Source organism: Epinephelus moara, chromosome 16 (assembly GCF_006386435.1).
Source record: "Epinephelus moara isolate mb chromosome 16, YSFRI_EMoa_1.0, whole genome shotgun sequence".
In the NCBI taxonomy this organism is placed as follows: Eukaryota; Metazoa; Chordata; class Actinopteri; order Perciformes; family Serranidae; genus Epinephelus; species Epinephelus moara.
This window is the reverse complement of record NC_065521.1, coordinates 26,952,901-26,974,930: the sequence shown is the minus strand read 5'-3', so window position 1 is coordinate 26,974,930 and position 22,030 is coordinate 26,952,901. Positions and strand designations below refer to the sequence as shown.

The 22,030-nt window shown below is 39.3% G+C and overlaps 3 protein-coding genes across 12 annotated transcripts in view; 2 read left to right on the top strand and 1 right to left on the bottom strand.

Moving 5' to 3' along the window:
- LOC126403408 (neuron navigator 1-like) overlaps window positions 1-21,105 on the bottom strand; it is a 150,048-nt gene extending 128,943 nt beyond the window's left edge. For all 8 annotated transcript variants that reach the window (XM_050066050.1, XM_050066051.1, XM_050066052.1 and 5 more), the window contains exons 1-2: window positions 18,754-21,105; window positions 14,182-14,285 (exon numbers count right to left, since the gene is read on the bottom strand). The gene's annotated coding sequence lies outside the window, so the exon portion shown is untranslated. The remainder of the gene's footprint in view (window positions 1-14,181; window positions 14,286-18,753) is intronic.
- On the top strand, window positions 1,859-8,179 carry LOC126403428 (uncharacterized). Of its 2 annotated transcripts, XM_050066091.1 has the most exons (9): window positions 1,859-1,931; window positions 2,520-2,603; window positions 2,711-2,920; window positions 3,838-3,924; window positions 5,039-5,292; window positions 5,464-5,586; window positions 7,282-7,422; window positions 7,623-7,758; window positions 7,865-8,179. In XM_050066091.1, exons 2-9 carry the CDS (start codon window positions 2,564-2,566, stop codon window positions 8,080-8,082), a joined length of 1,209 nt encoding a protein of 402 aa, XP_049922048.1. In that variant the 5' UTR covers window positions 1,859-1,931; window positions 2,520-2,563; the 3' UTR covers window positions 8,083-8,179. The 2 variants fall into 2 exon arrangements, with proteins under 2 accessions (XP_049922048.1, XP_049922049.1); XM_050066092.1 differs by lacking the exon at window positions 7,282-7,422.
- csrp1a (cysteine and glycine-rich protein 1a) lies at window positions 13,039-21,570 on the top strand. 2 transcript variants are annotated; one of them, XM_050066117.1, is made up of 7 exons: window positions 13,039-13,197; window positions 13,288-13,363; window positions 16,303-16,412; window positions 17,588-17,756; window positions 17,858-17,987; window positions 18,077-18,173; window positions 21,118-21,570. In XM_050066117.1, the coding sequence occupies exons 3-7, from the start codon at window positions 16,304-16,306 to the stop codon at window positions 21,192-21,194; spliced, it is 582 nt and encodes a 193-aa protein (XP_049922074.1). In that variant the 5' UTR covers window positions 13,039-13,197; window positions 13,288-13,363; window position 16,303; the 3' UTR covers window positions 21,195-21,570. The 2 variants fall into 2 exon arrangements, with proteins under 2 accessions (XP_049922074.1, XP_049922075.1); XM_050066118.1 differs by having other exon boundaries at window positions 13,040-13,363.
- The last annotated feature ends 460 nt before the right edge of the window (window positions 21,571-22,030 follow it).

The following is a 22,030-nucleotide window of genomic DNA, read 5'->3' as shown; positions in this document are numbered from 1 at the left end:
GCTGACCAATATATCTACATTCTACATTTGTCTACATCATCATATAAGTAACCAATCTTCTTAAGTTGTTTGGAACAGTAGTTCTCAACCCTTTCCCAACACGTACCACCTCTGAAAATACTGTGCTCTCCAAATACAACAACTATGACCAGTGTTAACATACTGTAGTGTAGGCCTCCCCTACTCAGCTGTGGACAGTTCACACAGAAGGCAGGTTTATCTCTACTCACAAGATTATTTATTGCTGTCTGCCACGGCCATGCTGTAAGGGGAGGCACTACAACTGGCACTTAGACTCCTCCACATAACTCTCACACCACAAGGCCAGCCCTCCACCAGATGCTGTGGAGACTTGCGCTAGGTTGCTCGTCATCCACCTCAATTTCAAAAGGGCTGCTCGAAATACTCTCCCCCGATCTGCACTTCTGTTAGTAATAGTTTCCATTTGGAGCCACAACTGCGACTCATTTTACCTCGACGTATCTACGTGCGCTCTATGTTCATGATCGTGACGATGTAGCAGGCTGATGAAACAAAAATATTACAGGAAAGGCAAATCTTATTTTACATTTCAGGGATCTCATAGCTTAAGTATTTCATCCAACATTAAGTATTTTGATAGCATTATATACATTTGATTTCATTTCTAAAAATATTTCAAAATATTTCGGAAGTGCCACCACGTACCACTAGAGGGAGCTTGTGTAACACCAGGGGCACATGTTCCATAAGCCCCTTTTACACCGCCAGATTTTTGGCGGATGTTGGGCCGTTTTGCCGGCAAGCTGCAAGCGTTTAGACACACAGAGCCGGATTGGCGAGTTGATGCGAGGTGCCCGATTTTCCGCCTCGTGGGGTAGTCACATTGGCGGGACCCCTTTAGTTTAAACAGACCAAGGCGGCCTTCCGCAACAGGAGGGGCTGTTGAAGACTTGTGGGAGGAGCTGTTGATGACGCCGCACGTGTGACCCACTGGTGGTGGATAAACAGGAAACAGCTAAATAGCAGGAATTAGTGAGCAGCTAGTAGCAAGAGGGAAACGCAAACCTGACAGACACTGTAAAGATGAGCAACTGGGGAGACAAAGAATTGTGCGCCCTCCTTGTCCTCGCAAACGAAGAGGCCATTAACCATCAGATGACGGGGACGGTGAAGAACGGGCCGACTTATGAGAGAATTGCCGAAGGACTGAACAGCCACGGCTTCCCTCCCACATCACTGTTTACGTCACACGCTGAGCTACATGTTTGTTACTTGCTCACGCCCCCCACTGCTCTGAAAAAGGCGCATTCTGTATAAACAAAAGTAGGTAGGTGGCATTTTGCTGCACTCCCTGATTTTGTTTTTATACTGCTGATGCTGAAAAAAGACTGATTGGGCTTTCCTGCAAATTTGCACAATTCCTATTTAAAAAGGGCTTGAGTTTAAGATCCTCTGGTCTAGAACAGTGGTTCCCAACTGGTCAAGCAACACAGTCCAGATTTCTCCATAGTCATTAGTTCAAGGTCCACACAGTTAAATACATTCAGGGTCATACTTGCTTTTAGCTATGTCGTCGAGCTAGTTTGTTGTCTCTGTCAAGTAGCTTTCTGTTAGTTACTCACTCTACAGTAGGACATGGCACTTCAAAATAAAAGCACTGTATTTTATTTCATATTGTAATACTGATTTTAACTATCTGACCCAGTCCTGGTTGCGACCTGTTAGCAATATGAGGAAAGAATCTGTTGACCATCACCTTTAAAATGTTGCCCTTCAAAAGAAAATGTCGCTGCCTCAGGCTAAGCTAGACTCTTTCTGCATTTACAATACCTGTACTGACAAGTTAAACCAGCTCAGACTACTGGGAGTTAAAATTCCCACCCATACCCAATGACAGCACTGACAGTAAACACAAGAAAGAGAGAGGAGACTGTCACAGATCTTCACAGGTAAGCACAGCTGCAACCTCCCTCTGACCATTACCTATTCTTTCTTTTTTATTATTGTTATTTTTTTATGTGACTATTTGACATTATTTTTCTGTTAACCCTGCTAAAAATCTAAATTATACTTGGTCAAAGTTTCATCTCAATTGATATATGTAATACATGACATAACTTAACACTAGACTGTACTCAGAAAAACTTTACATAAAGAAAGAAAAACAATTCCTAAATGTTTAGAATTATGAGGGGAACAGTAAGTTTGATATATCATCAACCCAAAGTTTAGTCAGAAGCAAAGTCATCCATTATCCAAACTCATAAAGTCAAAAGCAACGTACTGTACAGTAGATAGAAAAGCTACTTTGCTAGCTCATGGTCAGATCTAAAAAGGTTAAATGTTGAGGAGCCACAAACATGACTCTCTTTTCCCTCCTGCCTGAGGGTCACTCTCAAGACGAGCTGCATACCTCTTTAATAGCAGCCCTGCAATTTGACATGTTTCTAGTTACGACTTGTTTAAACACGGGGCTGTTATTTACATCCAGCGTTTGCAATTTACCCTACACCTCACCATTGATCCATGTGTTGCAGATTGGAATAAGCGGTCCATTATGATCTAATCAGTACCGACAGACATGGAGGAAAGAGAAGACATTACCACGAGTACCACATGCGGTACATATTTCTTTGATTTTTAAAAAAAATATATAGTCATTAGAGTCCCTTCATTTCTCATTAATTTCAAATAATTCATATTTTATCTTCTTGTTTTGCTCTTTTAGGTGCTGTCTCAGAATGGAGAGCAGTGTCCGATCCAAAACAAGCTGGTTGGCTATTTTCACAAGACCTTCTCCACAGCAACAGAAATTCAATCAACCTATTTCTGAGCGTGGACATCAGACAAGACAAAGAGGAGCAAGACCAAACTTTAATCAAGTTCTACAAGAGAGACAATGTTCAGTGGACGTCGCCACTACGATGCAAACTTCTAGGTAGTCGCTGATCAAATAAATAGTACTGCTTTAACGGGGTAGTTCAGATGTTTTTTACATGGGGTTGTATGAAGCACTTACCCATGGTCAGTGTATTAATTGCAGTAGATGACGGTCAGCGGCCCCCCAGTTTGGAGATGCAGGCAGGAGTGCCCCCACAGAAGCTAAGAAATATACCGCTAGCCACCTAAAAAAGTTCCACCAACAAAATAAATCTCGGTTTAGGTTGTCGTCAGAGAGCCCTTTCTGACAGGCAACTGACCGGAACCTGAAAGTTATCTATGCTCTCTTCAAGGCCACCAGACTGCATTGATAGAAACAGTAATTTTACCTCACTGAACACAGTAGTTGTTAGTCTACCGCTGCCTCGATTTATTAGATTGTCGGCGTTTTTGTGTGACTTTGTGAATCCAAACTAGCCCTTTCAAACACCAAAGTCACACAATAACACAAACAAACTAACAGATCAAGGCAGCAGTAGACCAGCAGCTCCTGCGCTCTGCAAGGTAAAATTACTGTTTTTATCAATGGAGTCTGGTTTTGACGAGAGCATAGGTAAGTCTGTTTTAGTTCAAGCCAGTTTCAGAAAGGGCTGTCTGGCCACAAGGTAAAGCTGTGAAAATATTCTTAAGACATACACTTGAAGTGATATTGATTTTTTTTTAGATGATAAGAATACATTTTTGCAGCATCCCCCATCCACAGCAGTACATTGCTCAGCTTCCATGGCAGCACTCCTGCCTGCTTCTCCAAACTGGGTGCGCGCTGACTGTCATCTACTGTAGGCAATATACTGACTATGGATAAGCACCTCATACAACACCACTTCAAAAAATCTGAACTATCCCTTTAGCAAATAAAAATAAATACCATTGGTCAGCAAAGTGATTTACATAACAAAATGTCCTTCTTTACAGGTGATGTTGCATCAGGAAGTGGGGTCGACCGTCACATGATGTCAACAGTGATTTTCAAGCTTATGAGTGGATTTCATATAAACCTAGGTCAGACACCAAAACAAACACACACAGCTACAATGCTGATTCAGACTACAGAAGTCACAAGCCTGCAGATCACTAAATATAAGTTTAAAAAAAGGAAATGTTTTCGTTATTACAGAGAGATAACTTCTGCTGCTATCTACTGTTGCAACCAGTTAAACTGCAAGAACAGAATTCAAGGGAAATAAATCTGTCCGACCTCAGCTGAAAGATTACGTCACTGAACTAAAAAAAACTGATGAACGTATTTAAAATGTGTTTTTAAAATGAAACAAAAATCAGATTTAACAAAATCAACACCAAAACATTTTAAATGTAAAAAAAAAAATTTAAATGTAGAAACATAAATTGAATATTTCCTAACACTCTTGTCAGTGCATTGAACTGAGTACATCATTTAGTCTTTGAGTGGCGCAGTGACGTCATCACGATCGTACGATGTGATGTCACAGAAGGCAGAAGCTTTCTGCTGTAAAAGAATGTTGTAGCTGTATCGTTTTTATTTTAGATTAATATTTATACAAAATTATGAAAACAATGTGTCATACATTTTATTGATTTTTTTCTGGACATTTTATTAACTTTTTTTTTCAATTTATTTATTTTTTGGACATTTTATAAATATTTTTCAGAGATTATATCAATATTTTTTCAGACAGTTTTGTCAATATTTTTTTCTGACATTTTATAAAAAAAATTTGACATTCTATAAATATTTGTGGGACATTTAATTGATTTTTTTTCAGACATTTTATTATTATTTTTTCTGATATTCTACTAATTTAATATTAATAAAAATATTAAGAAAATGTCTGAAAAATATTAATGAAATTTCCCCAAATATTAAATAAGTTAAGTTATTCATAAGAAATTATGTGACTATTTATGTGAAATTTATTATGAATAATTACAGTACGATTACAATACACTTTATCAGATATCATGTGAGTGAAGGATCCAATTCATAAATGACAACAACCACAAAAAATAAGAGATCTCATGTCAAAGTCAGCACTGACTTACTATCTCTGCTCAAATGTATTTTTCTTCCTTCTTTGTTTTCTTTCCTTCTTTCAATCACCTTGTGTTCTGAATCTTTTTTAATACTCTGTTGCAGGAAATGCAGCCATCACAAAAGTCTTCGAAGGTGAGCCTGATCATCTCATCCCCTCAGTTTCGGAGTCACTCCTTGACAATAACATGTTCGCAGTCGCAGGCCGGATGATCGGCCATTCCTTCTTGCATCACGGCCCGAGTTTCCCTGGACTTAGCCCAGCCATAATTCACATCCTCTTTGGCGGTTCGTTGGAAACAACTCCTGTGACAATACGAGACTGCCCTGACCTCGACATCCGAGACGCTGTGAAAATGGTGAGCACTGACTTTAACTATGATCAATACACAACATGAAAACATATGATCCCCTAAAAGGCTCTCTATATGTCACTTAATGCAGTGAACTCAGCATCATGAAACTGCAATGTAATTTATTCTGCGCATGCTGCATGAATAAAACATGTTTTTCCATTATGTTTTATCCAGCTTGATGGAGATGCCGAGTTAAACGAATTTGACGCCATCCATCAGCTCAGCCTGTCGTGGGACCTGCCAGCACCAAATGCCACCAACAGGAAATGGCTGTCTAAAAAGCTTCTCCTGCATGCTGTAATGTCAAAGTGTTTCTATTTATTCTATTTTAGCTTCTTAACTTATGTTAACTTCTCCACACTGGTGCCAACCACACTGAATGTCACTGTAACGTACAGCATCATTTCACCATGTCCTTAAAGAGTATTCCAAAGGGCATTGCCTACATCCTCATTTTAAGGAAGCCCATTAGAGACTTTATAAAAAGGATAATGTAAAGTTGAAAATGAAAATGTAATTTCACACTAGCATTATAATTTTTACATTATTTGAGTAAAAATTACAATAAAAATGCAGTAATCCAATTACCATTTTAATTTTTATATACTCGCATAGGCGTTCTATTACATTATTAAATTTAAATACAAAAGCTGTTTGACATTTAATTAAAAAAAAAGTACCTCACTTTACAGAGGACAATATTAAAATTTGTATTAAAATTTGAAAATTAAAATGCAATATAAAAAGTGTAACCTGATTTTCCATCTGTGCAAACATTTTTAAAGCTCATTTAAAATGCCATTTTCTAACAATTTGAAAAAGAAAATGGCATTTGACATTTTATCTTCCAAGACTTAACGTGCTGTATTGTTGATCATATTTAAATATTAAATCAAAATTGAAAATTAAAATGCAATATAAATAATGTAGCCTACTTTTACATTTGCATTTTAAGGCACAATTAAGGGTAATATTTCAAACCATTTAAAAATGAAAATGAAAACATTTAACATTCTATTTTCAGAGACTTGTTTGAAAATGAAAATTGGATTATTGCATTATCCTTTGAACTTTTACTATCACATACAAATGTGGAAAATTATAATGTGATTGTAGATGTACATTTTTATTTAAGTTTACATTACCATTTTATTAAAGTCCCCTATGGGCTCCCATACTTATCTTGTTATATTTTTAATAACAGAGACATATGCTTTTTTTTACAAACTTGATGATGGTTCAGAAAAAATACGTTTTTTGCTGCCTGCCATTTCAGCAATTTATTGCAAATGGCGTGTTGTCACCCAGATACAGAGTTGAATCTACTTTACTTGTCAACTAAAGCAAAATCTGAGAGAAGTCTGATCAATAAGCAGAACAGCCACAACAAGACAGGCATTGGCTGTTTTCCAGTTTATCTTTCAAGACAATTTTAACCCTCTATTGTCACAACCATCACAAGTCCCTCTGCATCCAGACACCAACAATAAATATTATTGCTTAGTTTCCAATTATCTGAAGCCAGAGGCCTTTTGTTTGGCTTTTTGTGTGTAGACTATCCAAATGTCATAAGTTGGTCATGTCTCTGAGTTTTAAAAGTTAATTTTGGCATCGTAAAATAAGGTACACATGAGGACATTTAATTGGTGCCTATGAAGATATTCAGTTGTGCTTAGGTCAGAAAACACTTAAAACATTTGGCCACGTTAATTAACTTTCACGACATCACCTCCCACTTTAAAGCCTCTTATGCCCCTTATACACCAACATGGAAAGGGTTCCATTCCAGTTTGAGCACCTGGAGCCACCTGCATAAACACGTTAAGTGAAGACTGGCGAAAACACATGCACATTCACTAGATACTGTAGGACCATGGTTCCAAGAACCCTGAACAGAATCCGTTCAAGTGGTAATTTGGTGGAACAGGGATAAGAGAGATGACAACTGATGAATAATTTTGTGTACAACATGCCGTGTCTCCTGTATTGCAGGTTATCGAGCAAACAAGGCGTCAAATCAATCAGTTCCGAAAAGGCTTAAAAGAGACAGGACTGTGGCCGCTTCTCGTTCACAGAAGAGACATAATCCCAATCCTGTTTCCCAGGGAATCAGAAGCACAAGTGACACCTCAGGTACAGCAGCAAAAGCACATATATCAGTACGCTAATACTGCAAACAACTGGTCCTTATTCAGACAAGGTTTCTTGGACCTATGATTGTTGGTGTCATTTACTTTTCCTTCACTTATTTGGGACTGTTGATTGCACCAATGCCAAAAACTACTGAGATAGTAGATAGTTTTGAATACAGATGGAGTTACATGTGATTTCAGATGGTCTTGGATTGCATCACATGGCCAACGTCTAGAACTGTCTTCTTCGAGAGCTACAAAGTTGAAGACGATGGCGAGTCCAATGTCATGGATGTATGTCGAGTATCTGGCTACTTGAAAACATTTATCGAAAACGGTATGTGCAATAAAACTACTATTACTGTGACATCTTTTGAGTTGCTGCAGCATGAAACCTTTTCAGTGGATTCTGTGTCGACTAATCAGCTGCATTTTTAACACAGCGTCTCCAGCTGAGCTAAAGAGCCTCATAAAGTTCTGGATAGGATGGGAGGTGCCGGCCACAGAGATGAAGGTGGAAATAGTTGAGGCCACACTTCCGACAGCTTCAACATGTTTTGAGAAGCTGAGACTGCCGAGGCATTACAAGGCGTACAAAGCATTTCGTCAGGATTTGTGTGCGTGCATATCAACCAGTTACAGCGGTTTTGGTTGTGCCTAAAGTGGGATAATGCTCACTTTAAATGTGTGTGGATTGAGTGTGTGGAACGTGCCAAGGTGTGTGTTGCACCGTGTATAATAAACCTATCTTTGATTACTGTTGTTTCCCTGAATATTTTTGCCTCTATAACATGTTTTACATTTCCTACTGCAACTCTTGATTTTCACTTCTCATGGCTGAATTTACCACGGCTCTCCTGTGGGTGTCCTGTGTGGTCACTAGGGGGCGGTTGCACAAACACCTTAACATTAGACTCTCCTTAAAGTCCTAGTTAAGGTTTCCTCAAAATAAGCCTTCTCCTTAAGGTTCCTTAACATGCTTACTTAGGTATTTATGGTTTTCTCCTTGCCTTGGTGTTATACTTAAGGAATCCCTAGACCAGGGGTATCAAACATACGGCCCGGAGGCCAGAACCGGCCGGCCAAAGGGTCCAATCCGGCCCTCTAGATGACTTTGCACACCTAATGTTGACGCTCTTGTGAAGACCGAGAGGTTTCAGTAGCAATTTAAACAATGAGCAGATATTTCATGTAAAATACTGCCTTAGAGGCTGAATACAGCTCTCTGAAATAACAATAAGTACTTTCTGTGGTCACATTTAAAGATATTTAACATTGTGCAAACTATTGTCAACCAGCAGCTTGAGTGTAAAAGAGTCTGTATCAGAGTTCTGTCTTCAAACAATATTAGTGGAACCCTGCTGCTGAGGCTCTGACAAAACTCCCAGGTAATGAAAGTGCGCATTAGACTGACTGAAAATGGAAAAACTGAGACATACTGTTGAATTTGCACATGATTTTTCTTTCGTCTTTGTTTTGTAAATGGATGAATGTTTTCAGAATGAAAGAAAAATTTGAAGGGGTTGATATTTAAAGGTTACTACTAGGGATGGGCATCAATTTTCGATTATCGATGATTGATTGTTAAGGCTTTTGATCGATCACAAATAATTTTGATCGATAGTCGCAGTGTTTCCCCTACAATGCCTGGCATAGGTCCAGCGAGCCGCCGTGCCAACGAGACCCCCCGCCCGGCGGGCACGGTGGCTCAACGGGCCTACGAGACCCCCACCGGACCTATGCCAGGCAAAAAATCAGAAACAGACGGAGGCTCTCATCGCTCTCCAAAGCCTTGGCGGCTTCCCTTGAGGCCTCTGAAAACACTACGCCATTGAAAGACGGAGGTTTTGCTGAAAACTGAAGCCTGTAACTCTGGCTGGCAACGGTTGTAAACACCCAGGGGTGAACTGCGCATGCGCGCCATTCTTCCTCTTTGGCCTGGGGGGTTGAAGCTCAAAACTGGGGCAGCTGCGCTCTCTTGCGGCGATAGTCTGCACTGCACTCTTTTGTTTTCTCTCTTTTGAAATACTCGCTTATCAATTAATCGATAATTGATCGTTAATTTTTTTGATGATCGAATAATGAATTTTGATCGTTTGCCCATCCCTAGTTACTGCGCAGTGGTTTCAGTGGTCCAGCCTACTTGGGATCGATTTGAGCTGTATGTGGCCCCTGAACTAAAATGAGTTTGACACCCCTGCCCTAGACTGTTGCACAAATGACCTTAGCAACCAACGCAAAACAAACAAACAAACAAACTTGAGATACCTCTGACTCTACAATGGATACACCTCGGATTTTACACTTAAGATTTGACTGAATTCATTTTTGTTACAACTTCTTTCTACAATTGTTTTTTTTGTTTTCAGGTATTTGGGCATCAAATTTACTTTGTAGTAAGAGCTTTCTATGACTGTATTCCTCCAGAGGTATAATATTTTCCTCCTCTGACCAATATGGTTTTCTTGTCTTCATTTCATCTGCCCTTTTTTCACTATCTAACTATTAGCCAACATTGTGAGACGATAAAGTCCAAGCAAACAAACAATCTCCATGGAAACTTTATCTGCTCTAAAATCTCTTTCAACGCAGTAAATGAGTTCATGTTTTTCCGTAACTAAGGAAACCCTCTAAGAGATTCTGTGCAGATTAAGCCTTAAGCGTCATACATAAGAAGAAAACTGTATGAAGCAGTGAAACACTCCTTCTCTTTGTAAAACATGATGTACCCAAAATCTCCTCTTCTTTTTCGAGTGAGGAGGGGGAGGACAACATAATCATCTCTGGAAGATGATGAATCCATAATTTTTTCTGAAGAAAGAGCTGGTGCGAATCTATTCAGATCTTCTATTTAGCAAGTGTTGCAACTGTCGCAAATTGCTTCCAGTATGAATAGTTTTAACACAAAATATTTGCATGTTCCTCTCTTCTATTCATCATGTCCCCCAGTGTGTCAACGCCTTCTTCACTCTTGGACCTTTGATTACTCTTGGTTTTAAACTATTGTTATCGACAGACTTGCCTCGAATAGTGGACGATCGCTGTGCAGCCTCCACCAGTCACACTGGGACATACATCACCAACCAGAGCTGAAGAAATCAAACCAGAGACATTGTCTTTTTTATTCTGTACATTCTTCTTTCTGTTTAAAACCTGCCCCCTACATTACCCACAATGCAACTTTACTGCTCATAGTTCAATTAAAGATTTAGGTGTGTTTTGCTAGCGGCAGCTGATGTAGCCTTGAGGCACTAGCCTCAAGCAGAAATGAGGAGTGAGCTGCAGACAACTGGTGACATCGCTTCTTTTTAACTCCACACACCCAGATTTTTTTCATTTTCAAACATTTGGTCTTCAGCCTCAGGTGACATCACCTTCAGCAGTGTATCAAATTTTGCACAGCTCTCTGGAGCAACAAAAGGCTTCATACAACTTTTTTTTTTACATAGACAGTAGTACTACCTAGGACCTGTGAACTGTGGAGTTCACCTTAAAGTCTTTTTTTTTTTTTTTTTACAAAAATGCTAAAATAATCTAAAGCTCCAGCCTCTCAAATATTTGCTGGGAAATATTTGCTGAGTTTCCATCTCAGTCCTCTATGATAGATGACAAAATACACTTTTAGAATGTTTGTCAGAAAACACATTTAACTTCTGGAAATGTCACTTTGGACTGTGTAAAACCGTGACTTTCCCTCTTTCCTATTTTCTAAAAAACAGGAACAATCTGAATGATCATGAAAAACTCAATATGAACATTTATCAATACTTAAAACAGCCATTAGTTGCAACCCTGCATTTAAACAAACAGTAACTGATGTGTTTGTACTGACAATGCACATACAAGTCAGCGTAAAGACTCACTGTATTAAGTTTCTTAAACTTCAGTCCTGGTGTGCAGTACCCATAGTGACCACATGATGGTAGCAGAGGTCAATCACTGAAGAGCTGAATCCTCATCATCCTCTCTGCTTTAGCAAGCAGCTCTTCAATCAATTTAATGCTTTCTCATCCATTAAGCATTTCAGAGTGACCTTTACCAGCTCGTCCCTAAAGGTCACTTAAGACTGTGGTGATAAAATACAAAGGCTGGAATTACTTTGAGACGGCGTCGTATTTACTGTGTATGAGAGAAAACAGACGACTTACCACTGGACTCCTCAAATTGATTATCAGTTAAAGGTTAACCTCGAGACAGATAAAAAGATAGTGTGACGAATTTACTGTATCACAAGATAAAACACAGAACAGAGGGGAAAAAATACCTTCAGTCAAAACATCAAAAGGGAACATTAAGAGTCATTTAAGATAATTCTTGACGCAGTCAGCAGGAAGGTTAGTGTAGTGTAAACACTCACTCTCTCCCACCCAAGGTTAAGTCTTTGCAATCCACCAAGGACATATCCTCCCTATATTCCTGTCAACAATCTTATTCTCAGGTTTAAGTATGACAGTGCAATTTCGGGACTGGCGACGATGCTTTAAGACAAAGACAGAAAACTTAAACATCATAACAGCTTCAACAATGTGTTTGATTACCAAGTTTTGAAAATCTCACGGTAAATACCAACCAGCATCAAACAAAACATAGCAACAATCTTCCAGACGCAGGCGCAGCACACAACATGGGTTTGTTTTGCTGTTCTCTTGTGTACAGAGTGGGCGTGTTGCAGGCAAACCCAGTGATGCTACTGACTCTCATCTACAGTGACAAGCAAGCATTTCAAAGACAGGCTATCTTTAATGTTACTGCACATTTGATCAGAGATCATTTGATCCATTTGAAATGGCTTCATATGCTTAAATAAGCATATGTATATATATGCTTATTGCTATATGCTATATGCCAATACATATATATATATATATATATGTATATATATGTATGTATATGTATATGTATTGGCTTTGTTATTATTTTAATGTTAATGCAAACAAAAAGTGCAAAATGCTGCTAATTTTATTGGTGGTTTTTAATATAAAACTTGCTGAAATGATTTCAACTGTGTGTCAGTGCTTTGGGGACATTCAGGCACATTTTAACAATACCTTGATCATACTGATAACCCTGATAATTTTGTTCACTAAAATCTTGATATGAAATTTTCATACTGTTTTTACAGTAGAGTTCACCCAGTTTAGCTCTTTTATAGTCTGCAGAGTGGGCCTTTTTCATGATTTCATGTACAGTACAGCCCACAACCAAAAACAAACAGCTCAAATAGAAAGGGGAAGGAATTTATGAAAGATGACAGACATTTTCATACATTAACCTAGCATCCTGTCACTGCACCAGAAAGGAAATTACTAAAACGGCCTGCAGTAATGTGACACAAAAGGAAAGGGAGATTAGAAAATGTATTTCAAAATGTAGGAATTTGAGAAACTGAAAAAACATAAATCCTCTTGCAACATTACAAACAGCGCACTTTATATTTTTTTCTGTATATAGTTCCTCTTTCTTCCTCACTGTGTTTGTGGCTCTAATTCTTTGTCGGCATAAAATATTTCCACTGTGCAGGGGATACATGGCTTTTCAGTCCAAGTCCCCTCCCCATTCACCCCCCCCTCTCTCTGTCTCACACTCAACCAATCACTCAGTCAGAAACTCCACTCCTGTTGCTCAACACGCATTAAGTTTGCGGACTGAAGCTGCAACAAAAGAGGCTCCTTCCTTTCAGCACATCTGGAACAGAGTGGAAAAGCAAGGGGACACATACCAGCAACAACTCTGTCTGAGAGCATTTGTATCACCAGGATAAAGTCGTAAAAATCAGGTTAGTGAGAGAAGTTACTTTTCTCCTGCAGACTAAAAGTGCGACTCCTCCACCTAACTTTGTACTGCTGGTTTCCTGAACACACCCCAGAGCTACATTTCACCGACCAGGGAGTCAAGCTGTAACCTGTCCATCACCACTGACTGACAGCACCTACTAACTGCAGGTAAGAAATGTTAATATATCACAGCTTCCTGCTTTCTGCTTGCTTCTATCTAATTTCCTACTTTCTGCCGATGCATGATGGGAGAAACACTCTGCCACAACGTGACAGCATTTTCAGTGCAAGTGAGGCCAGAATTTGTTTGAACAGCTATCATAGAGTTTGCCAAGAGGTGTACAGTTAAAGTGTGCAGTTAAACATTAACACAATTTGGAACACTGTGTGTAAGAAAACCAAATACACTATGCTAAGATCTTTAAGCTCACTGGTGAGAATGACAAAGGTGTAAACGTTAATATAGAACAAAGAGCAACTCCTATTATGATGTTTATCTCAGCCTAAATCACAAAGATGTCACATGCAGTCACATTTGCTTCATGAGCGGACTTCCTGATTTGTCACGAAGCTTCCACTTCTTACCTCACATTCACCGTTTTAATTGAGCATTCCTGTGCAAGTATCTGCATCCCCACAAGTCCAAAGTTGCAGAGCTAACATGATGGCTGAGTATTCATGTAGTGAAAATACAAGTTACTGGTCTAAGAGAAGCCTTAACATCAATCATAAACCTCATGCTTCTAGAAAACAATGGCCCAAAAACCCATTAAAACTGTCAAGTGAGAAGTCTCACCTCTCTAAAAGTTCCACCCTATGGTTTAAAATGACACCTGTTAACCCTGTCACACCCATCGCCATCTGTCAATCCTGTCAGGTGCCTCATCATAACAAGTCAGAGCAGCCTGTACCTGCACAAGTCTAAATAAATATTGACATAACTAACTAGGCTCTTTCATCATATTCCTCTCCTGTTTTTTCCTCACCTTCTGTTTACTTGTTTTGTGCATCCTGCAGCTGGGAGTTGGAGTCATCGTCACATCACGACATCTTTTTCTGCTCCTCTTTGATTGTCTTGCCTCCAAATTTGCTGCAAAACAACATGAAAGAGTTGGAGAGTTATTGGACTTACCACTTTGACTCATATTTTCCTAGCTGGGCAGCTGGAAAGCTCTAAAAGTATATATTTCTACCAATGGCCGGTACAAAAACATTCCTGATATTTCCGCTTTCACTGAAAACTCTGGTCTTGTTTCCAGGATTGTAGAATACGAATACGAACTACAAGCCTTTGAATAAAATAATCCCCTGAACCCTGAACCTTACCCTCGGTTCGGACTTGTGCGGTTGTGCTCCTCAGTTTGTGACTTGTTGTTTCAATTTTAATTTTTGAAAGCACAGACAGAAAGTTGACAACTGTTGGAGCAGTTACAGATAAAGCCAGAAACTCAATGATCCAGCACAAACAACTTTGGCTTTATATTAATTAGCTTGCCTGGGCAGTAAAACTTTTTACATATGAGACATACTGTGTGCAAAAAAACTTAATAAGTGAGGATCCTTTTTGTATCCTATAAAATACTTGTATGTAACACATACATGTTTAATGAATGTACTTCCCCAGCAATGATATTCACCATCCAATCCAGTTACACTCAAGAAAACTGCAGAGCTTTTTCTTCACAGTCAATTATTCCCATATCTCTTTTAGGATTTCACTGCCTGGCCTTTGAATAACCCCCAGAAACAGACTGAAACAGTCTGTGCTTACAATGACGGAAAGCCATGGTGCAGCAGCAGCCAGAAAAACTGCTCCACCCATTACTTCACTCCGAGCTATGATTTAATGTCATGCAATGATCTCATATTCACATTAACGACCAATCTGGTGACAGCAACAAAGAGGTTATGTTTAATTTCGGGGTGCTGTATTTACTTTTAAAGAATGGCGAGAGATAACCTGGTGGGCTAAGCTCCTCTAGGTGAGTCTCAGAATCACACACTGTGTATTTTGACTTGTTTAAAAAACAGGAAGTGCGTCAAAAGGTGATAGGAAATGGCCTAACATGTCTGTACTCTGCTCTGAGAGCTCAGCTGCGTCCTCTGACCAAAAGAAAAAAGAGCTGACCCAGGTAGATCTGCAGCTGTTTCTTCATCTGACATATTTCCTGCCGAATAGAACAAACCTACAGCTCGGATTAAGAGGTCTGCTGAAATGATGCAGAATGACACAGACAGGCAGGGAGTAGATGGTGAGAGAGAGGTGGGAGGGTTTACCAGTCAGGAATGTGGATACGGATACACGAGATTGGACAGGGAGGGTGGTGCTGGGAAACACTGGGTAGAAACCGGCAGGATGCCAGGATCGCTCACATTCCACCAACTTTAAGACTCCTCGGAAAATCACGTTTTCACGTTATTTCCACGCTGGCTGTCTCCACTTTTCAAGAGAGTAACAACTACCATCTCTAGTAAATGACCAAAAAAAATCTTGCATTTTCTGCTTCCCTGCTGCCTTATTGGACGGTTACAGAAGCCACAGAGAACTGGCAGGAGTGAAATTACAGTCTCTGGGACCCGGCTTCACAAAGCCACAATTACAGGCGACCAAATCTGGATGCTTAAATGGGGTTGTTAGAGCAGAAACTCTTGTAAATGTGTTTGCTCGATGGTTGTGTCAAGGACTTTATTTGTTCATTGATACATTTGTTTTTCTATTTAAGCCCTAGTTCCACCAGTAAATTACAGGCTTTTAAACCAGGTCAAGAAAGAAGCATTTTTATTGTATGGCTTGGAAAAACACACTTATAAATCCTTTTAGCCACAGACACAGATTTTTACTCCTCTGGCATCTAGTAACATTTTAAATTGTATGCCCTCAATGCATTTTTCCCCCTGTGGTATCAAGGATGTTATCAAATACTGATATTTTCAAGGTATTGCATCAAAGTTCCAAATTCTAGTCACATGACAACTCCACTGTTAGCTCCTACTCTCTGAAACAACAATCACTGTCTTTATAGAGAGCTTCTAGACAACTAGGATAAGCTGAAAAACAAAAAAGCTGTCATCACAGTGTGTCTGTGTGTGTCTGTGTTCACGCTAAGGATGCCACTGGGAGGAGGAAACAAGTGTGTCTGCTGTAAGAAGACAGTTTACTTCGCAGAGGAGGTGCTCTGTGACGGGGGGAGCTTCCACAAGTCCTGCTTCCTGTGCAGTGAGTAAACTCTTTGCTGCTTCTTGTCATTGTGAGCATGGTAACCGCCAAGCTGCGGACACTTGTCACTTGTAATTAAAGTCACACGTAATACTAAACTGATAGATTGGTGCAGGAATGAGTCCTAAAACCCGGAAATGAGTCAGCATTGTAGCACTCCCAGCTCCTTGTCTTAAAGTCAGTGGGTCTTTTGAATGGGTTTTTGGTCAGGTGCCTGAAATAAGGTCTGTGGTTTCCTTCTACTGCATGAAATACGTCAGCAAATCCCCCACTCGTAAATTTTCATGCTTTTAGGTGTCTTATAAAAAGGTGGTTGCTAACAAGTGGCTAAATGGGACTACAGAATGTCTTCACGCAAAACACGCTTTACAGCCTCGCTGTGGTGGTGACGTTAAGTCTTGTGACCGTAGTGTAGTTTCTTTATAGCCTAATATTAGCTTTTAACTTCTGGCGACTACATTTACGCTTCAAAAATCATAACAGTGGCGTTAATTTGTGAAGATTATCTTGCCTATCATAACTTGTAAGTATCATAAACTTGTGTTTGCCACAGAGCTTATTTTCTGCAATAATCCAAAATCCAAAAATGCATGTGCACAGGTGGAATAGTATAATAAAATGCAGCTATCCCCCTGTATGATATTTTAACATTGGTGTTGATAAATAAGATCTATAAGGGACTGTCACTCTTTGATTATTAGAGGTTGAAACTTGTCATTTACTGTTGCTAAGTTAGATTTTTTTTTGTAAGAAAGGTTTCTAGCAAGCACCTCCAACTCATCTCCCTACACTTTCAACAGTTAAGGGTATATTTTTGTTTTTATTTTTATCTTAAAATCATAAACATGCATATGAAGTGTAAAAAATTAATATAATTTAAATAAATGTATTGAGTGTTTCTCTGCCTCAGCGGGAAAAATACGTGGGGTCATGGAGTCGAGTGAAAATATTTGTGTTCCTGCGTTGTAATCGCACATTCCTGTGATGGAATTTTGATGAGAACATGCTTCTTTGATAGCACTGTTCCATATATGGAAACAGTTAGGAGCCTATCTAAAGATACAAATGTGCTCGAAAACATGAGCGCAAATATGCAAAACAATAATATACATGTACGTGTGTGTGTGTGTGTGTGTGTGTGTGTGTGTGTGTGTGTGTGTGTGTGTGTTTTGCAGTGGTGTGTCGGAAGAGTTTGGACAGCACAACTGTAACTGTTCATAAGGATGAAGTTTACTGCAAGGCGTGCTACTCCAAGAAATACGGGCCAAAAGGCTACGGTTATGGCCAGGGAGCAGGGACACTGAGCATGGACAAGGGAGAGTCTCTGGGCATTACACCTGAAGAGTGAGTTAAACACACACACACACATACACACACACACACACACATATCTCTCAACATCATTTAAAGGCTTTTTATACACGGTTCCTTTCTCTCTCCATCAGACCGGCTCCTCATCATCCCACCACCAACCCAAACCCATCCAAGCTGGCTCAGAAGTTTGGAGGGTCAGACAAGTGCCCTCGCTGTGGCAAGGCTGTCTACGCTGCAGAGAAAGTGATTGGAGCTGGGAGTGTAAGGGAAAACACACACATGCTCACACATGTGCAAGCTCGCGAAAAAAACCCCACCCCTTTTATAATGGATATTCTGTTTAATTACAGGCGTGGCACAAGCAGGGATGTTTCACCTGTGCCACATGTAAGAAGAGCCTTGAGTCAACGACACTATCTGATAAGGACGGAGAAATCTACTGCAGAGGTACAACTTCCCTTCCTTTACAGGAATCAGTTAAAAAACCTGCACCTAAACTACCGCTAACAGCTAACTAGCTCGTAGCGAACACTAGTGTGCTAGCGAACATTAACAATTACAAAACCCTTTCTGCTAAAGAGCTCGATGACTAAACAAAATATTATCTAATACATCAAGTTTGTTTTGATGTCCCGCCCTTTCGACCATAGTTTGTTTGCTTTCCTCACTTCCATCTGTCTTCGCTTACACTGACCTGAACCACCAATCAGAGTGATTTCTCTCAGCCATGGTCCAATGCCACTTCAACATGCTGAATGGGTTAGAAAAAATGAACAAGAGCCCTAACGCAGCACAGCATCTGCTAAACCACACTATACCAGACCTAATACAAGTAGTTTTTGCAGTTTTATAGGGTTTGTTTTATTACTTTGGTCTCTTAATGGAAACTTAATAATATACACTTACATCTGTGTTTAATTTCACTCTGAAATTTAATAAGAGGCCTACAAGCTGTGGTCAATAGCATATCTATTATAGGTACATATAGTGTTTTACTGTATGGTAATTAAGTAATGTTATACCAGACCTGTTTTCAATGCTGGTCCAGAGTGGTGAAGACAGGCAGGATGACCCGTGTTGATCCATTCAGGCTGCATTTGTCTGAAAGAGATGTGATATATGATGCATCATACACTGCTCACGCAACATACACAGTGTGACTGAGAACAAGACTGCTCTTCCTGAACCAGTGGTCTGAGTGGGTGACTAAGTTGTAATGAACACAAGCATACAGCAGAGGGCTCCCTAATACATAAAGATATACTCAAGCGCACAAGGATAATACAGTCAGGAAAAACAAAATCGCTCAAAGCTTGTTTAGATTAAAAACTTTTCCATTAATGATTCTGGATATATTGAATTGAGAAAACTAGCTCAGCCCTACACAAACTAATATTTTGTTTAGCATTTGTGCAGGGTGTTTATTCATTTCAAGTTCTGTTTTTTCATATGTTGACTTATTCTAATTTTACATCAAAGGAAAAAAGCAAACACCGCAACACATAGCTTCTGTCCAAGCTTTGTGACTCTCTTTTGCAAACTAACCTGGTTCATGTACACATAAAAGTTAAAATGTCCCAAAATTGGGCTGTTATGATATCTCAAAAGACAAATATACACATGCATGTTTATCACACCTCACTGAGTGGTCAATAAAGCCATTTCATGGCAGACATTTTGACTTAGCAGGAAAACATTAATGATGGCCGCATTCCATTTAGGGGAGCTAGTTCCAGGGCTCTGATATTATGCACACTCACTCCCTGATATGGCTTCATGGAGCTATCTTTACACATTTGCTTTACTGCTTTGACAATTCAAAGTCTTCTGTGAGACAGCTCCTCCATATCCACTGAATTTGTGACCACGGAACTGGAGTTGTACATTACTCTGTGATTCGGTACAGCGCTCCCAAAGTGAAAAGTCTTAGGCAAAAGAACAATACAAGAGGAGGAAGCAGGAGAAACACAGCTGCAACTGACAACATTAATGATGGCTGTGCTCAACTTAACTGAGCTAGTTCAAGGATTTAGAACTGTAGATTCTGGCTCACTTGAGAGCACACCTGCAAAGAATAGTCGATTTATCAATTAGTCGATCGACAGAAAATTGTCAACTATTCTGATCATTGAAAAATTATTTCATTCATTTTTTAGGTGAAAAGCCAAATATTTGCTAGTGTCATGCTTCTCAAATTTGAGAATTTCAGGCTTTTCTTCGTTATACATGATAATAATAACAGTGACTGTGGCTCAGAAGGTAGAGCAGATTGTCCACTTATCGCAAGATCAGTGGTTCGATCCCCGGCTCCTCCAGTCCGCACATCTAAGTAGCAGGTGGCACCTTCAATAGTAGCCTTGGCCACCAGTGTGTCACTGGGTGAATGTGACTCATAGTGTAAAAAGCACTTTGAGTGGTCAGAAGACTTGGTCCATATAATAAACTGAATAGCTTTAGTTTTTTGGACTTTTGGTTCAATAAAATATAGGCTAAAATTTGAAGATGTGACTTGGGCTCTGAGAAATTACACAGGACAGACAAAACGATTAATCTAGAAAATGATACGACTAGTGAAGCAATAATAAAAACAGGCTAATAGTCAGTTGCAGGTCTAGATGATACCTATAGGAAGAGAGTAACATAGTGTTGAAGCCACCACTTCAAAGACAAGATCACCTTTTTTTATTTTTATGCTTGTATTTTTTATTTTACCCAACGAACATTATTAACTCAAGCATATTTTGACAATAAATATTGATATTCTGAATAGACCATGCATACAAAAATAAAATAATAATCATTTTTATTTCGTTTTATATTATTAATATACAAAAAATAAATTAAAGGAATGAATTACATAAACTATTATTATTGTTTTTATTTTTTAGTTTACATTATAAATATTATTTTATTTTACTTCAGTTTCATTACATTTTTAAATAGGTAAAAACTAAATAAAAGTAAAAAAAAAAATAAATACAATAAAATAAAAATAATTATTATTTTAGTTTAGTTAAGTTTAGTTACTTCCGCCAAGGCACGTAGCGGCACGTGCATGTTGGTTACGTTCCAGCGTACAGAGGGCGGAGCTACACGAAAATAACATAGCCTATTTCAACATTTATTTTGCCCAGGCGAATATTTTACCACACTAGACAGCAAGTAGACACCTTTAAGTTCATGAAATGCTTCTAAAAACGTAACCTGTTGCAAGATACATTAACGGATAAAAATAAAATATTCCCCCCACTCCCTGCTGAGGTCCAAAATGGGGCTAAAGCTTTAGCTAGCTAGCTTTAACTTGAGCCGTACACCAACTGTGGTTAACTGAAGGATATGACGTTGATACCCTAAAGTGGAGTGTTTCTGACATTACCTTTCTTTCCAACAGCTTGTTATGGCAAACACTTTGGTCCCAAGGGATTTGGGTACGGAGTGGGAGCCGGGGCGCTGTCGCACACTCAGTAGAGACCTCGCTGGGATCAACGGTGACCTGTGTCCACAAAGCTGCACTCCTGTTTTCCTCCTGCTGGGGGCAGACTGCTGCACCTGGCAGACACATAGACACATGCTTAGATTAAAAAGCTGCATTAAAGGATTGTACAGTGGAAACGATGACATCATCTCTGCCTCATAAAGGCTCTAAATGATCACTAGTGCTGTTACAGTAGCCTAAATCTTGACACATAACCTACACTTAGTACTGAAACATTACTTATCGTTTAACGCTGCTTTGATGATTTGCACTGTCTGCTCTGTTTCTCTTTCTAACAATAATGTAATGGAGTAAATGCTGTATGTTTTGCCTTTCATTCAGCATGATAATAAATAAAGTGAAAACATTTTACTGCCTTTCTTAATTGCTGCAAAGATTACATAAGAACATGTGAGTGAAACTGTGTCTGTCTGTGTTTAAGGAATAGGGAAGTTAATTATCAGAGGGTGACATCATGTGTTTAAGTTTCAAGACATGTCACATGTCCATCTATCCATTCCTCTCATAACATTGCAGTGACACATCACAGTGCTGGGACATAAGTACAGGATCTTGTAAAGTTGGGGGAATCACAGCTCCGCTCCACCCATACAGGCTCATGTGTCACATTAGAGCCATGTTACCGTCAGGGATGTGAAGAATGACAAGAAGGCTGTTAAGTGTCATAATTAAGCTTTCCCTCTGTGGGAGAGCGGTGAAGTGAAACCTCTTTTGTTAGGAAAAATGTGACCAGTATCTCCACCTAATTTAACGTTAATCAGTGCAGTCAGTTGTCTTTCATTGGAATCAAACATGCCTGCTTGTTCAG